The 18945-nt window shown below is 30.0% G+C and overlaps 1 protein-coding gene across 4 annotated transcripts in view; it reads right to left on the bottom strand.

Annotated features, from left to right (window-relative positions):
• Positions 1 to 3298: 3298 nt before the first annotated feature.
• The window catches only part of LOC107442862 (anoctamin-4), a 346119-nt gene continuing 330472 nt past the window's right edge, over positions 3299 to 18945 (bottom strand). For all 4 annotated transcript variants that reach the window (XM_087168997.1, XM_071181276.2, XM_071181277.2 and 1 more), the window contains 2 exons: positions 5892 to 5997; positions 3299 to 4632 (listed from right to left, as the gene is read on the bottom strand). In XM_087168997.1, coding sequence (XP_087025123.1) covers positions 4432 to 4632; positions 5892 to 5997 — 307 coding nt within the window. In that variant the 3' untranslated portion in view covers positions 3299 to 4431. The remainder of the gene's footprint in view (positions 4633 to 5891; positions 5998 to 18945) is intronic.

Below are 18945 nucleotides of genomic sequence, written 5' to 3' on the forward strand. Positions count from 1 at the left end.
TGCGTCAAAGGGTTCAGGGCTCTTTGCTATGGATTGTCGAAACAAAAGCCCATATTCTAAATTTCAGAATTCAGTTAAATTAACTGATAAATTCTCCTTACTTTTAATATTAATTTAAAGATTTATAAATTCATTTACTTCTTTATATAGTCTTGTACTTGAAGTATGTTGTACGCGTAGGATAAGAAAAATGAAACAAATTAAGCACTGATGCAAACATAAAAATGGATAGTTTTTTAGTTTGGTTATATTAATTGATGCATTACCCTTACTTTCAATATAGATTTAAGGTAAGTTAAATTCACCATATTTTTTTTTATAAGACTTTGTACGTATTTGCATGTTGTACGAGTAGATCAAGAGATAAAAAGGGATTAAGTACTGACGTAGACCTAAGAAATTGGAACCAAATTTGAAATGGAATTGAATTAATGGGACTGAACTCTGCATTTTAGCGTTTGGTTATATTAATTGATGTACTTTCAATATGGATTTAAGGATACTTAAATTCACTTTGCATGCTCTTGTACATATTTGTATATTGTACGTGTAGGACAAGAAAAACAAAACACATTAAGTACTGATGTAAACATGTGAAATTAGAATCAAATTTGAAATAGAATTGGAATAATGCGGTCAAACTCTGCATGCTCGAGTTTGGTTATATTAATTGATGTATTCCCCTTACTTTCAACACAGATGAAATGATATTTAAATTCCTCTTACTTTTTTCTCTAATCTTGTACGTATTTGTATGTTGTACGCGTAGAACAAAAAAACAAAACAAATTAAGTACTGATGTAGACATGAAAAATTAGAATCAAATTTAAAATAGAATCAAATTAATGCTGCCAAACTCTGCATTTTAAAGTTGGGTTATATTTTTTGATATATTCCCCTTATTTTTGTTATAGATTTAAAGATGTTAAATTCCTCTTACTTTCTTATACGATCTAGTAGTTTTATGACAAGAAAAAAAAGACAAATTAAGTACTATAGAGATAAGAAACATGAATCATATTTACATCAATGGAATTGAATTAAAAATCATTTCTCGTTTTTTGAGTCACGAACAAAAATGTTTTGAGATCAAAGTAAAGATTGAAAATAAAGAAAAATGACTAGAAAAGAGATACAGCTATTTTCTAGAGAAATGAAGCATCTCTAAATAGCTCTTGATAGATCTAAATAGCTCTAGATAGAGCTATTTTAGAGATCTAAATAGATCTCTAAAATGGCTCTAACTTACTCAAATAAATAAAACTGAAATGGGAACCAGTTTCTTAACACATTGCATTATTAATATACAATGAAAGATTATTTTACTTGTTTAATTTTGCATATTTAATGAGTTAGCTTTTTATAATTTTATTAACTTACAATAATACATTAAATTCATTTGTTATTTTAATAAATCAAAATTTTTTTATTGTTCAAATATTGCTGCTTTCTTAATTGGATATTAAAATATGCATACAATATAAAAACTCCTTTTGAATTTGCATTTTTAGGCATTTTATTTAGCGGGAGATAATTGTACCATCCATGTGCATTTTGGTTGCATTTTAACTGAGGAATGCATATATATTGCTAATTATTATACTATAAGTATTTTTTAAAAAAATAAATTATACAATTTTTCGTACTGCTTTCAACCCAAATGTAATTTTTTTTTCATAAAAAATTACGAAGGTATAGTAATAAATGCATGGAGTACATCTTAATTTTAATACAAAAACATTTTGAAGGTACGCACAAAAATGCAATGAATTTTTAAATTTAATGCTTTTTATTACTTGATATTATAAACTCTAACTAATAAATAATTATTACAGCTCAGAGCTGAACCAATCATTTCGAGGTCTTAATATGAGTGATGATAAACTAAAACTAGATTAAAGATATCCTTAGCACAAATACGGAAAGTTACCTTTTAAAATTTCTGATGATATCTTTAAATCGTAATTTATCTTTAACATTTCATTAACATTCGTAAATCATCTTTAACATTTTTGATGATATCTTTAACACAAAAATTTGCTTGAACTCAACAAAACATATAATTTTTTTAAACATGTAATTTTTAAACATATGATTTAATAAAATAATAATTTTCCTAATTTTTATTTCAAAGAAATATATGAAATTGAAGGAATGAAATTTTCTTTTTTAATATTAAAGGCAGTAAGCAATATACACGATTGCATAATATTTTTTATTAAATGAAAAAAAAGAAGAATGTAGTGTATTTATGAAATAAATGAATAAAACTTGTGTATTTTTTAAATGAAGGTGTTTACTTTAAAGAAAAATATTAAGGAGCATTCTAGAAATTTAGAAAACATTTTTCTCTTCTCATTTTTACATGTTTTTAAATAAAACATTTTTTTAAGTGCGATAGAGATTCGCATATCTCATTTATGAAATGGAAATTAGATTTATTTAAACCAGATACAAAATATGTGTAATTTAATCTTAAACCACTTTTTTCTTTCGAATTTTTTTTAAAATTCTTACAAAAGATTAGCTTATATAAAAGTTAATAAATTGGCATAAAATTTCAATAGTTATTCTTTAAAATAGTAATTCTACCTAAGTAAACCCTTTCTTAGATTTCCTATTTCGTCAAAACAAAAGTTTAAAATAAATTGAAAAATAACTTTTGTAATGTGTGCAGTAAGTATTTGAGAAAGATTTCGTTCAGCTTTCTTCCAATCCGATTAAAAAGAAAATGATTCCTTAATAACTAGTCAAGGTTATTAATTCAATATAAAATAAAATTTATTTCTTCACTAAATATGTCTAACCATTGACTAATATATGTTAGACAGCTCATCGTGGAGTACTGTTGGCTGAAGTTTAGCATTACGTAAATCTGAGCGAAACGCATGACGAAACATTGTTGATTATATGTATGCTAAAGCTACATTGAAATTTGAAGCTAATTATCGGTTGTTAATATTGGCACGATTCGGCTGTAGACGCCATTTAATTATTTATAATACCTATTATTGTTAAGCTTTGTTCGAGATAATATTTTTCAATGTATTTTTGCCAAAACGTTAACCAGTAAATGCTGTTTATTGTTTCTTCGTTGTGGAAATTTTAACGTTATGCGAGGTGTCTATATAATTAGTCTATGGAACTAACACGATCACCACTGCATAGCGCTTTGTTTAGCAAATGTTCAAATATGTGTAATCTGTCGAAAACCCCGCAATGTTTTCTTTAAGGTAATTCCTTATCATCAATTAAATAAATGAGTTAGACTGCAGATTTCATATTTTTTTAGCCAATCTATATTTGAATAATAAATATTTATCCTATTTTTCAAGTAAGCATAAAACAAACTTAATATTTCGTTAAAGTAATTCCTAACACTGATTTTTAGAAAAGTTTCTGCCATTCAAATCTGATGGCATTTAAATTATTTTTAATACCTATCCTTGTAAAGTTTGCTCGAGAAAATATTTTTCAATGTATTTTTGCCAAAGCGATTCATAGTAAATATTGCTTATTATTACTTCTTTGTGAACAATATTAACACTATGTGGAGTATCTTCCTATATTATAAGTCTAAGGATTTAACACGATCAGCACAATATAGTACTTTCTTGAGTTAATGTCTAAATATGCGAGATCTCTCGAAAACCACGCAATGTTTTCTTTAAAGTAATTCCTTATCATCAATTAAATTAATGAGTTAAACTGTAGATTTCATATATTTCTATCTATTTACATCTGAATCCAAAATACTTATTCTAGTTTTTTATTAAACATTAAAAAAGTTAATATTATGTTAAAGTAATTAACAATACAGATTTTTAATGAAGTTTAGCATTACTCTGACCTAATGCCATTTTGATTATTTATAATACCTATTATTGTAAAGTTTTGTTCGAATTATCGATAAAATATTTTAAATGTATTTTTGCCAAAGCGATAATTAGTAAACCTAGCCTATTATTCCGCATTTGTGGATAATTTTAGCACTATGCAAGGTGTCTATAAATCTTATTAGTCTATGGATTTTACACAATCAGCACAGGATAGTACTTTGTTTCAGTAATTGTCTAAATATGCGCTATCAATCGAAATCCACGCAAAATTTTCTTTAAAGCAATTAGTAGTCTTAGAAGTGAGTTAAGTACTTCTGCGACATTCAAAGTACCTTCGTATTAATACTGATTGAATAAGGATATAAAAATATAAGTATTTCTTTTTTCACAGCTAAATCTATACTGTTTTAAAAATTGAGTGAAATTTACTTTGCAAATGCTAATCACATTTGCACGAAGCTAAAAATCTTCTGCAACTCAAAGTTATGCAATCAGATTTGTCCAACGGAAATTAAAATCTGTGCGAGTGGCTTTTGATTGTGATATTTATGATTTGACTTCACAATGGATGAAAGGAATTGCGAGGCTGTCGTCAGCATGGCAGCACCACAGAGTCTCCATCGGGGGCCAGTTCATGTGCCGAGGTCTCCAGAACAGTTCTGGCTTCCTCAGCTTCAGTTTTGTACAAGGCCTCTCTGGCCAGATAGCGCTTCCTCATTATCTTCTGTTGAACCGATTTAGGAATGTCTGGTATCATCCAGGCTAAGATGCCTGTCACAAAGAAGACGAGGTGCTGGAAGAAAGAAGTATGGTACTTCTTAATTATGCTAGCATAAAAGTTAAATGAAAGGAGAAGAAAGATGACAATGGTAAAGAATAAATGCATAAAAATTAAATGAAAGAATAGAAGGTTCTGTGTGGGAAATAAGAATAAGGCACTTGCTAATAATGAACATAAAGAAATTAAATTAAAGGAGACGAAGATTGAAAATGAGAAATACGATGCTTCTTAATAAAACTTCCATAAAAATTAAATGAAAGAAGCAAAGATGTTGGATAAAAGAAAGATGTTGCTTGCTAATAAGTATAAATGTAAAAATTAAATGAAAGAATACAAGGTTCAGGAAAAGAAGAATAAGGCACATGTTAATAATGAACATAAAGAAATTAATCTAAATGAGACGAAAGATGAAAAAAGAATTATGATACTTCGTAAAATTATATACATGGGAATAAAATGAAGGATAAAAAAGGTGCTGTAAAGAAGAAAATGATACTTGTAAATAGTACAAATGTGAAAATTAAATATAAAGAGGATATCTAGGAAAAAATAAATCTGAAATTTCGTTCATTAAAAAAACATACGCATTTAATATAATAAAAAAAAGAAATAAAGCACAATGCTGTAGCTAAAAAATAAATACAAAATCTCACAAAGCTTTTTTTAAAAAAAGCATAAGAAGATTAAAAAGACAAGAAATAGGGCTGTTGCTTTTTTAAACGCATTGTAAAAAATCTCGGATCAAATTTCGGTAAAAATTTTAAGGTACTTCATACCGTAAAATCCATTTTTACTGGAACATGTTACGGGACAAAATATCTGATATACTGTAATTTTTACTGTAATAATTACATTAATAAAATCACTGAATAACTCCAATTAAATAAATATTACTGTGAAAATTTCGGCAGAATATTTTACGATAAAAATGAATTTTACGGTAAAATGGATTTTACTGATGATCTATCCAAAGTGACGGTACTTTATACCGTAATTTGATCAGAAAATTTTTTGCAGTACGGATATAAAATTTCAATAAAAGAAATGCTGAAAGTGAGAATAGACAGGGTGCCGGAATAAGATATTTCGTGTCTGTTCAGGAAATAATAAATTGCATGTAGGAAGACTAAGGGAAGCGATAGAGAAGAACTGCATTAATTTATAAACATGCAAAAAAATGAATTGAAAGAAATCCAATTCTGAGACAAAAACACTTTACTTATCAATAAAAAAAGGCACAAAAGTGAAATGAAAAATGGCAAATTGTGTACCTCAAATACGACAACAAAGCTTAATCTTGCAGCAAATATGTGCCAATATCGCATGTTGAGTTCATAAGCACGTGGGTGTTCTGGAGGATTTCGGTAATCTTGATATCTGAAAGAATAAGCAACATTTTTAAATCAAAAACCAACTCAAAGTCCTCATTAATAATAGTTGCCCTACGAGCGTTTCTATTTGTAAACAATTCTCTTTCGTAATTATTTGCATGAGGATGGAGCAAATATTCAGTCCAATAAGATTGATGTGACCATAATCTCCACTTTCGAGTTAAAGGTTGTTTTTTGAATGCTTTTTATTAGTACATAGTTAAAAAATATTTGCAAATTCTACAGGGAAAAAAAAACGTAATTTTTACGGAAATAAAGTGTTTAAAGGTAAATAAAGTTTTTTCTCTCTGCTTTTCCCTGGCGTTGCAAGTAATTCCCGTTCTTTTGCAAACTTTTTTCGTATATTTCACGATTTAAAGCTCTTGCTAGTCAAAACAGTTTTTTTTTCTGTTTTTCACCCTAATCACTAGCGGATTAAAACTGTCAAGTCAAATTCTAGTTTTTGCCAAGCAGTTTTGCTTAATGTACCATAACTTTATCATTTTTCAAATCGTTTTATGATTTTTTTTCTATGCTTGCACTTATTTTTCAGTAATTATTTTATAGTTTTGAAAATCAACCGAATAAAATTGCGATTCGACTTCATTGTCGAATCGATACTATCCCTGATTATTATCTGTCTTTAAATACAATTTTTTCATAAGTTACATTTCCAGACATTTTTATAAATGTCGATCAATATAGCTTTAACCATTTTTTACTCTAAAAATGATTTTAATAAATAAGACTTTTAAGACAAAGACAATTTAAGCTTTTTCCTCCTAGCCAAACACTAATGCTCACCGGGCTTAGGGCACAAAACGCTCGCCTCCTACTGAGGTGAACCTGGGTTCGAATCTCGGAGCCAACTGGTCATGCGAATTCTGTCTTGGCTACCACCGATAACGCTGATATAATTATTTTATGGAGCTTTTTTGTTAAAATTGCAGAGTTTGTTTGCTAAACTAACAAAGTGTTTTTGTTTAAAAAACAAGCGTCTGTTTTTAAATAACAATATTTTTCTGTGAAGTAAACGGTAGCGTATTATATGACATTTTTATTACTGCCGTGACTTTATTTATGACTATAGAGTAAAGTTTTAACTATCTTTAAGCAGCCTCTTCTATGCAATTTAGAAAAAATGGCCCTGAATGTCATACTAAGGAAGAAGAGCCTCAGTTTCGAGAAACTAAATAAAATAATAGTGATCTATTTATATTTTCTTAGTATTTGATAAGTTACTCCAACGCAGCATTGCCTGAGCTCATCAAAATTTGCAAAAATTGAGGATTATTTATCACATAAGCATAATTTTTAGCAAGATGAATTAATCTTGCCGAATTTGAGTTTTTATATAAATTTTCCAATTATTTAATTATCTCATCTATTTATCAGTCTTTGAGGACCATGTCTATAATTATACGCGGATTGTTTTTCTTAATTACGATGGCATTTACTAGCAGGACAATGTGACATGTAATGCAACTTTCAGTGTATGTGTGGATTTCCAACAGTACCTTAATGAGTCAACTATGTTTTCTTGGCCGTCACCTGGACTCAAACCCAATAGAGGATCCGTAAGACCACCTGATTTATCTAGTTGTTTGATCATGAATCATCAATCGCTCAACCTAGCGCAACTGACAACAACAATAATGGAGCCGGCATGACTCCTGTTAGCAACTTACAGAATCTTAGTGGCGCTCTTTTTGCACGTCAAGCAAAGGTTAATCTGAGAAAGGTTTTCGAAAAGGTCATTCTGGCTTTCGGTGGACGCTCACTCACACAAAACTGGACTAAATCCCAATAGAGGATCTGTAAGACCACCTGCTTTATCGAGCTATTTGGTTATAAATCCAGACCGATCAACCTAGTGCAGCTAGTAACAACACTGGAGTCGGCACGACTCCAGACTCATGTCAGCGTCTTTCGGAATTTTAGTGACGCTCTTTCTGGACATCTCGCAAAAGGTGGTTAATCGGTGAAAGGTGGTTATTCTGGGTTTTGACAGGCGGTCACATAGATGAAATTGGACTGAGTATTAAAAAAACAAACTTAAGTTTTCAAAAAAAAAGGGAAAAAAAGAGGAAATCTCTAAAACAAAACTAAATAAAAATGTTAAAAACTTCGTTTTATAAATGGACTAAAAATAAAAGATAACTTTATTTTTGTACTGCGCAAGGTGAAAAAAAAGCTCATTACTTTCGAAAGACGTGGGTGGAATTTTCAGTGATGATAGAGGTTTATTACAAAAATTATACCACCAACGCGTTTGCTTTAGATCTGCCAAAAATAAAATTATTTTCTTCGTTTTAGCCCTCTTAAAAAACGTAGTTTTTAAAAACTTTCTTCTGTTTAATTTTATGATTGTTAATTTTCTTACGATATTAAATTATCTCAACTTCGGTTGACGATAAAAGTTGCTAGCATCGTTCTCGAGACAATTACATTACGCTCATCAATGGAATCGCGTCCTCTTCACAGATGAGAGTCGTTTTAGTGCTACAAGCGATTCTCAACGCCAGTTGATCTGGAGAGAGGTTGGAGCTCGATTTCATCCCAATAACATCGCGGAAAGATATCGTTACGGTGGTCCTGGAAGTGTCGTCTGGGGTGGCATTATGTTGAACGGGCGGACTGAGCTTCAGATCTTCGACCCAGGTTCTGTAACTGGAGACCGCTACTGCAATGAGGTAATCCCACCCCATGTGCGTCTGTTCCGAGGGGCCATTGGACCAGACTTCATTTTTATGGATGACAATGCCCGGCCACACCGTACTGCTAATGTTCAAGAGCTACTGGAAAGTGAAGATATCACACGAATGGATTGGCCTGCTTACACTCCAGATCTAAATCTCATAGAGCATGTGTGGGATGCATTAGGGAGACGTCTTGCGACACGACAGTATCCACCTGGTAACACCCATCAGCTGAAAGATGCGTTAAAGGAGGAATGGAGACGTTTACCCCAAGAACTCCTGGATAATCTGGTGCTTAGCATGGAGAGACGATGCCAAGCAACAATTACAGTAAGGGGAGGGCATATCCCATACTAGGGAACATCTGCTAGTTGTACTTGCGCTTCTTCAGGCAATCATGTGTAACGCCACTATATGTCAAATAAAGCTTTTTTTGTTCCATACCCTACTTTAAGCTTTATTTTCATTACTGCGCCATTATTCTTTTACCATCGTTTAAGTACAAAATAATGTACATCATATTCAAATTTCATGTCAATCGGATGATTTCTTGTAGAATTATGACAAAAAACGCACTTGTTGCTTAAGTTTTGCACACCAGTGTATATATATATATATATATATTCAATGAGAGGACAATTCATGACAGTTATTAATTTATAATTTTGTTCTGAGAAAATGTATTGATCTGCTTCGCTTAGCTTAAAGTTTTTTTTTAGATTCTTTTGTCACTTTCATTATATTTTCTTTGACAAATCTTTTTTCTTCCATTCTACTTTTATAAATGAAAATAATTCCTTTTAATGGAAGATTTTTCCTAAATAAGTTGGAAAAAACGAAGTTAAAATAAAAGGATGAAATAAATAAGAATAAAAATAACAGCATGTTTTAGTATTCATCCGACCTTTAAAAGACAACTTATATACAAAAAATGTTCACTAATAAATGCAATTAACGAAAAAACAGAGTTGTTTCATTAATGAAAGAAATCCCTTTGGAACTAAAAGAAAAGGTATTTTGAAACGTACATGGTTGCTGTGTTTGCAAAACATTAATTATTATATTTTCCTTTCTTTTTTTTTAACAAAGTAAACCATGTCAGGGTTTTTATCTTGGAAACAAATATTTTTGCATTAATATTCTTGTTTGTAAGCAAAGTAAAATTTGGAAAATAGTTTTATTATTTATTAACCCTTTGACGCAGAGTTTTTATTAAACACATTTTTCATTATTTTGTTTTAATTCAGCTCAAAATAAGTGGAAAATATTATATTTAGTATTTTAATAATCTTTGATAATTCTTCGTTGAAAAGTGAAATCCTTCACACATAAAATCTTTCACATTCAAACAATAATTTTTCAAATTTGCACTTATTTGCAGTTATTTAAATGTTAGATAAATAGTTATTATTCGTAGAATTTTTTTTATTTGCAAAACAAATTATTGATATATTTTAGGATCTGAATGAAAAAAAAATTTTTTTTTTCAAGCTACTTTTTTTTGGATTTTATATTTTAGTGCAAATATATTTCCTATAATCTAGCGGATATTTTTTAGTAAATTTTAAACTGCTTTTTATAATTACAAAAAAAAAAAAAAAAAATACAAAACAATTTTGCTTGCAATCAGAGATTCAGAAAAAATATATATAAAAGTTCCACCAGCGTCAAAGAGTTAAAAGAATGAGAAAATAAAATTCTCTAAACAATTAATCCGGGGAAATATTATTCTAACATTGCTCTTTTGTTTCAAAGAAGTGATGATTCATAACAGGTACTAGTTTACAATTTTATTTCCGAAAATAGAATTCGGAAATATTAACTACATAAGCTGTATACATTTTCTACCTTTTAAGCAAATATCGACATGTCATACTGGATTAGTGTCCTTGAAGGAATCGTGAATAATTGTTTCTGAGGAGACAGTTCATCAATAATCCTTTCAATATCGATTATTAAGTTATAAATTTGGAAGAAAGCTTTAATAAATGGCAAATCAATTGGATGAGTCAAGGTCGTGTATCTATCATCAGAACCACTTCATCAAACTAGGCTTTCAGAATATTTCACGCAGTTAAATTTGGCAAACATATCTTAAAGAATATCGATTAAACCTATATCGCATCTTTAAGGAAACCCAGTTTCCTCTTTTTAGGAGACCCAGTTTCCTTTTAAAATATAAAATCAAAGGATTTTATTTCGTTTTCGAGACAGCAAATTTAATAAATTTATATTCCCCAATGAGTAGTGTTTGAATAATTTAAAAAATTTGCGTTGTTTTATAGTTGCAATAGTAAATTTCTGAAAAATGAAATCTATTAATCTTTAGAAAAATGAATTCTATTTTAAAGGAAAGTTGATTCAGTAACGGAAATTTGCATAGCAAAATGAGTGCTTATATTATTCAATAAATTTGTATTGTTTTTAATTGCTGTAATAAGTTTCAGAAAAATTGATATTATATTTTGAAGGGAGTGGATTTAATAATGTGAATTTGTATTGCACATTGAATGCATATATTGCATAATATATTTATATTGCATAATAAATATTGTTTTATAGTTGCAATAATAAATTTCAAGAAAATGATTGGATGTTGTGTTAAAGAAGGTAGATTCAATAACAAAAATTTGCATTACCAAATGAGTGCTTATATTAATCAATAAATTTATTGCTTTATATTCACAGTGAGAGTTGTAGAAAAATTGGTCTTATTATATTTTAAAAAGAGTAGACTCAATAATGTAAATGTAAAGTGTTTTTGTAATATAATTAATTTGCATTGTATTATAGCTGCAATAATAAATTTCATGAAAATGAAAGGATGTTATTTAAATTTATTGAAAGCAGACTCATTATTATAAAGTTGTACTTTGTTATAAATTAAAATAATAAATTTAAAAAAAAAATGAAAAGATGTTATTACATTTCAGAGGAAGTCCATTCAATAATAATATTTAGATTGCAAAAAAAAAAAAAAAAAAAAAAAAAAAAAAACTGTAAAAAGTTCTGGCATCTTGAGTACAGCAGCCGTAATATGCATTTTACCGTAAAATCCATATTTACCGTAAAATTTTATACCGTATTTACCACAGTATTTAAATTACAATGATTTAGTTATTTTTACAATAATTGTTACTGTAAAAACTAGAATTATTATTGGATCAGATATCACATAATACTGATATAATATCAAATAATACTGATATAATATCAAATAATACTGATATAATATCAAATAATACTGATATAATATCATTATATCAAATATTATATCAGATATTTGGCCCATAAAGTTTTTATGGTTTAAAAGTACTGGCTTCTTGAATGCTTGCAATTTTTACCGTAATTTGATTCGTATTTCTTTAACCATGTATGTTCGTATGATTGCAGCAGAAATTTGAGAGAACGGTTATTATGGTTAAATTTATTAACATTTATTTAAATTAGTTGACGTAGAAGAGAAAGTTGAAATTTTAGTTTATCGTTTCAATTTTAAAAGTATAAAAAATCTAACATGTACCTTTAGTTAAAGCTATTTAAATATATTATCATATAGATATCATTTATAGACAGATTTAGACATCATTGCACGAACTGTTCCTGCATTAAAAGAAGCTTTCCTTTCTTTGGAGCTTGCTGCTAGGGATATGGGATTAATCATCAATACCGATAAGACCAAATACATGCCTGTACTTGCTAAATTAAATTCTAGTGAATCCTATCTGGAGATTGGTTCCCACAGGTTTCAGACTGTTCAGAATTTTACTTACCTTGGTTCAATTGTTACTGCCGACAATAACATGGACAATGAGATTCGGAGTCGTCTAATTTGTTCAAATAAGGCTTTTTATGGTTTAAAACGTTTTTTCAAATCATCTCTTTTATCAAAAAATACAAAACGTTTACTCTATAAAACATTAATTAGGCCAATACTTACCTATGGCTCTGAGACCTAGAACCTAACTCAAGCTGGTGAAAGTAAAATTGTCATTTTTGAGAGAAAAATTTTGAGGGCCATCCTTGGTGGGATAAAAATAAATAATTCCTGGAGAAGACGATATAATGCTGAACTGTATAAAATCTACAGAGAGCCAGATATTGTGAAATTCATTAAAATAAATCGAATGAACTGGGCAGCTCACATTTTCAGAAGGAATGATGACTCAAATTTAAAGAAAATCCTATTACACAAACCCCTAACGAACACGAAAAGAGGTAGACCCAGGCTTAGATGGTTGGATTTAGTTGAGACTGATTTCCTTACTCTAAAGGAGAAAAACTGGCGAATAAGTGTCAAAAGTAGAGAGAAGTGGATTCGAAATCAAAGGAAGGCACTGGCCCACCCTGGGCTGTCTAGCCAGATATGATGATGATTTAAATATATTTATAATTTTTAAAATTATTAAAATTTTAAAGAGGTTATTTTTCAAAGCATTTATTTTCCAAAAATCAACAAAACCTAGAACTTTTTTGTGAAAAAACAAACAAACAAGCTTAGCTTTACCTAATTTATTTATTGATACTTATTTTAGCTTTTGATAATAAACCATAGCGTTTACTAATATTATTCTGGCTAAGTATTTTTTGTAATGTTTCGAAATATAAGTTATAGTTTATGCTGTTAATTAATGTTGTCATTAAAGAACATTTTTATTCTGAGAGAAACTATGCAGTTTAAAACCTAAAAAATGTAAAATTCTTCTCTAGAAAATTTCGGAAACATGTTTAATTGCAATTTTCTTTTATTGTCTTTACTTTACCATTAAAAATATTAATGATGTTTAAAGCTAGAGTAAATTTAATTTTCGTTTGAAATAGAGCAAGACCTACTTAAAATAGTTTGATAGTATATAGCTGGGTGGCATAAAGCTCACGTTCCTAACTATTTCTTTATTTTAATTGAAATACGAGAGATTTTTAAAACATTTTATAATATTTTATGTTGAAACCACGCGTGTTCTACTGTTTCTACGCAATCTAGACATTAAAAAGCGTTAATAGTAAATGAGTTTTCTTAGAACTAGTTTCATTACCTGGAAATCGTTTCACTAATGAGAATTTTTTTGTTTTGTTTTAGTACTAAGAATGTTTATTCGAAGCTTTTAAAACTTTGACTCATTTATTATTTATCATTGAATAGTGATATTAAATAAATCAATAAAAAATTTACTTCAGAGTTAAATCCTTTTACAATGTTATCTTGGAAATAACACAGTAAAAATATTTTTTAGGGATACTTTAAAAAATCTTATTTTAATTAAAAGTATTGTCTTAAGGCTTGCGAAAGCTTAGATATCAAGGGATGACAAAAAATTAGAGCAGATTACTTTAACTAGAAGACAATATAATTTCATAAAAAAAGTAACTATTCCTTAAAAATATTTTTCCGTTATGATATGCATTGAAGAGCCATTACATTATGACCACCCTCCATCTATAACAATGGGCTCGCCCAGGTTTTCCTGGTTTCTCACCCAGGACTAATGTTTCCATGGGGCACATTAGGACCCATAATCCTCATAGAACAATCCCTGACATCTGTAAGCTACTTGAACATAGTTCACCCATTCATGGCAACAGTTTTTCCTGCGGAGGAAGGTGTTTACCAACAGGATAATGCACCATGTCATAAGGGTCGAATCGTCGAGGAACATTCCAGTGAATTTCAAGTCATGTCTTATCCCCCAAATTCACCTGACCTTAATCCAATAGAGCATTTGTGGTCCTACTTGGAGAGACAAATTCGTGCTGCCACGCTACCCCTTCGCAATGTGAGGGAATTACAGGACCAGTTGGTGAGCGCTTGGTACCAGATACCTCAGACTACCTATCAGCACCTTGTGGAATCAATGCCACGGCCGGTGCTAGCAGTTTTGAGGGCTAAAGGTGGTCCTACATGTTATTAGCAGGGTGGTCATAATGTAATGGCTCTTCGGTGTATATGATAAAGTGAATGATAAATATATAGATACATTCTATATTTATTTTTCACTTTAAAACAACTGTTATTCAACATTTTATACATTTTCAAATTTCATTTCCTATAACAACTGCGTAGTGAAAGAAAAACGTGAAGGCACTTATGATTTCAACCAACTTTGTGACAGAAAGAAGTTCTCGCGATGTACATTATTTTGCTGAGAACGAAATGTATGGAAATTTGAATCTACAAGTTTAAATAATATTAAAGATTATTTCTTTTACTTCCCTTCAGTTTTGCAGTCTCCGTTAAGAGACATATAATGAAAAGATGATTGGATTTCACCACTAGAGGAGATGTTTACTGAGCCTTTCAACAAACATATAGTGATCATATTTCTATGCAATTTCACCGTAAACACATGGCATTTGTTTACACATTTTCGATCAAAATATATTTTTTGAAAACATATGATGTATGACACGAAATTTTTTTTTATAATAAATGTTAAAACATTCCTTAATGTTTATTAACTAATTTATTAATTGGATAATCATTGTGAAGTTTCAGAATTTTCAAAAATTAGTAGAGTAGTTTAAAGAAATTAATTCATTACTCATTCATTTATTCATTCATAAAATGCGTTAAGTTGAGAAAATTAAATTAAGGTTTCCCTATAGTCTATCCAAATCTTTGATCTCTAATAAATAAGTTTTCTTTTTAATAAATAGAAGATAATATGGTTTTTCTTACGTTATGGAGCTTGGAATAAAATATAAGACCTTTGAGAAACGTACACGGCGAAATATTTTTTTCTAAATTACCGTACTTGTAAGGACATTTCGATATAGAAATTACAATTATTGTAATTAAACCAAAATATAAAAACTATTCATTCGTCTTGGTAACTGTTTACCGGAATTTCTATTTTTCAAAATTATAGTTCGTATTGTCGCCCAATTAGTAAAAGCACAAAACTGGAAAGTAAATTTAACCAAATAGATGGCTTTAATACAATGCTCTAAAGTTGAAGTATCATGATTAAACTACCAAAATGATCTTCCCAACTGCCATTCATTTTGCCATTAATTTGGTAATATTTACTTTTTGATATCTATGCCTCTTACCAAATATAATAGTTAAAATCTGCTTACATTTGGTTTATTTAGGATGGCGATTTGTTAAAATAGCTGATTAGAGTTGTGCAAAGCGAATCACCAAAGTTATTCGAATCGATAGAATCAATTCACTTCGACGATTTGAATCACTTATTGATTAGAATGATAATGAAATTGATAAAAATGATTTATCTATAATAAAATTGAATTGAAAAAATATATATTTTACATTTTTTTGGCAGTATTTATATGCCATTATTTTGCCCTATGCATATCGTTTTATCGTCTTCTAAAAATAGCTATTAAATTATTCTTCCTATTTGCCTTTCTGTTGAAGGGATGACTCAAATATCTTTTTAATTTTGATACGAATATAGTGCAAGAAAAGTTACGATTAGACCCTGCTTGGTTCGTTCCCCAACCCCCGAATTGCTTTTGTAATTCAATTGCTTTTTTTCTCAAGTGATTCGAGTCACCGATTCGAATCATCGAATCAATACCCAACTCTATAGTTGAAAGAAGATAGGTGAATTTTAATTATTTCTTTTCCTAATGTATTTCTTAATTATCAGAAAAAAAGACATGGATAATTGTTTCACATATTTATTTGAAGATACTAAAGTCAGATATATTCGTGACTGTCTCAGTGTACGTCAAAAATAGCTTCTAAAGCCAGACAGGAACAGCTTGAGGAAGATCGTTAGACTTCTCACTGGACACTGTATCTTCAGGAGACACCTAGGTATTGAAACTAATCCACTTGGCAGAGGTTGTCACCTTTAAGAAGAGCCATCATGACATATACTTTATGATTGTGAGGTCTATTCTCTGAAAGATTTGAGCATTTTGGGCAACATTGTATTAAAGCCAGGGAACAGCAAGATGTTCTTGCAAGGTGTTTGCTTAACTTTATTTCAGCTATAGGGCTTTCTTGCTAATCATAATTTAGGGTTTGGGTATAATAGACCTCTGGTTGATGTGTCCTGCTCTTGGAGCTTCCCAAGCTCTAAGTCTAAGTCTGAAGTCAGATATATGGTGTCTGTTTTGTACATGTTCATGAGATGTAAAGAACGGCTTACAAACTCTTTTCAAGTAAAACACTATTTTGAGAAAGACAGCGAGAATATACATCCTGTGCTAAAGCGGATTCGAACACACTACTTCTACGCTTCTAAGCGGTTAGCAAAACAACTATATTGCATGGTGAGAAAGTTTCTTAAAATTTTTTGCAAGTGAAATAACCATACATTATTGGGGCCTCTGTTGCCGCTGAATATTTTTCTTCCACTTGAGTTTCATGAGTTTTCTTGTCTTCTGGATTGAGTTCAGAATTACAAGGCTACAGAATTGAATATTAGTAGTCATTAACCCAAAATTGGGTTGGCTGTTCAACGTCGGTTATACAAAAAAATAAAATAAAATAAAATAAAATAAAATAAAATTATCTGAAGCGTAAAGATAGCAGGCTCAATATCTTTGTGATGTTTATTCTGATTTATGTGCTATCTGTTCTCCAATTTGACAAAAGACTAACCTTTCTTTGCTTTAAACACATAAAACTGTGTATGTATTTAAACTGAATTTATTTATTGAAACACATCTAGGGTTACAGTTTGGTTCGAACCCGCTACGTCCATTATAAATAGCATTTGGCTAAAAGAAGAGACTTCTTTGTTAGGGAGGCTTCTTTAAAAATAATAATTTTCAAAAAAATACTATTCAAAGTATTTATGCGTTTATTTATACACTGAAGAGCCAAAAAAACTGGTATACCTGCCTAATATCGTGTAGGGCCCCCGCGAGCACGCAAAAGTGCCGCAACACGAAGTGGCATGCATTCGATCAATGTGTGAGGTAGTGCTGGAGATAATTGACAATGAATCCTGCAGGGCTGTCCATAAACCAGTGGGAGTAAGAGGGAGTGAGGATATCTTCTGAACATTACGTTGCAAGGCATCCCAAATATGTTCAATAATGTTCATGTCTGGGGATTTGGTGGATTTCCGATACTCACGGTATACTCGTGAAATGGTCGTACGTGAAAATCCAAATTTCATTGCTATCTCGGAGATGCTATGTCCCATCTCCTGTGCGCCGACTATAACACCACCTTCAAACTCACTTATATCTGTATCACCTGGCATTGTAGCAGCAGTTACCGATCTAAGAACTGTGCTTGACTTTGACTGAGGTTATATACGGAGCACCTGTCCGCGAAGCGGACACTCCACTCCTTCATCATGATGTAGTGTCCGTAGGCGCCTGTAGTACTGTCGTTTAAGAACTGTGCAAGACACTCGTTGTCTTATATACGCGTTGCCGTACTTTGATTGGCTCCATACTCCTTTATTTGCATACTCATGCCTGTACCAGATTTTTTGGCGCTTCAGTGTAGTTACACACATGTGTTGGCTTGTATGCTAATTACAAAGAACGATACATTATTAGCCCTTGAAAAATTAAAAAAAATCTAAAAGAAGATGAAATTCTAAAAGAAGATGAAGACAAGACGCATCTAGTGTAGCCAAAAATATAATTAACGCGCATTTAACTGAATTAAAGAGAGGTAAATTAACTGAAATTTTTTTCGTTGTCTCAAATTATACCAGTACTTTTAAAATTATCAACTCTTTTTTTTGGTACAATTACCAAATTTTACCTCTCTTACTACCGAAGAACATGATAATAAAATCACATTTTAGAGTTAATTTTATCAAATGCTATTACCAAATCACTTAGAAAAAAATTACCGTACCTTTTGTTGTTCCTATAGAGCCATAAAACACGGTAAATTTTACCTTATTCTGCTAATTTTTATATGGAAGGATTTTTTTTCCTCTTCGCAAAATCAACAGATTTTTTATCAAAGGTAGTAAACAAAAATTTTTTTGAAGACTTTCTACAACTTTTTTTTACAAATTGTACATCACAAAAAAGTTTTTTGAGCAGAAAAGATAGTCACTATTTTAGTCCCAGAATAAGGTAAAGATAAAGAAAAAATAATTAGCAATTCCAAGAAACGGCAATAAGTTTCAACTTGAAATAGAATTTTTTCAAATGTTCATTAATACTGAATGTAAATTTGAAAATTCAGTACAAAGTAATGATGTGTTTTGGATCGGCTTAGAATTTATAAAATTCAATTTAATATTTTTACAGGCTTTTACTAATAAACCATAATTTTATTTATTTTCTGTTACTTATTATTTTTATAA

This window comes from Parasteatoda tepidariorum, chromosome 8 (assembly GCF_982258835.1).
Source record: "Parasteatoda tepidariorum strain Cologne lab strain chromosome 8, Ptep-v5.0, whole genome shotgun sequence".
In the NCBI taxonomy this organism is placed as follows: Eukaryota; Metazoa; Arthropoda; class Arachnida; order Araneae; family Theridiidae; genus Parasteatoda; species Parasteatoda tepidariorum.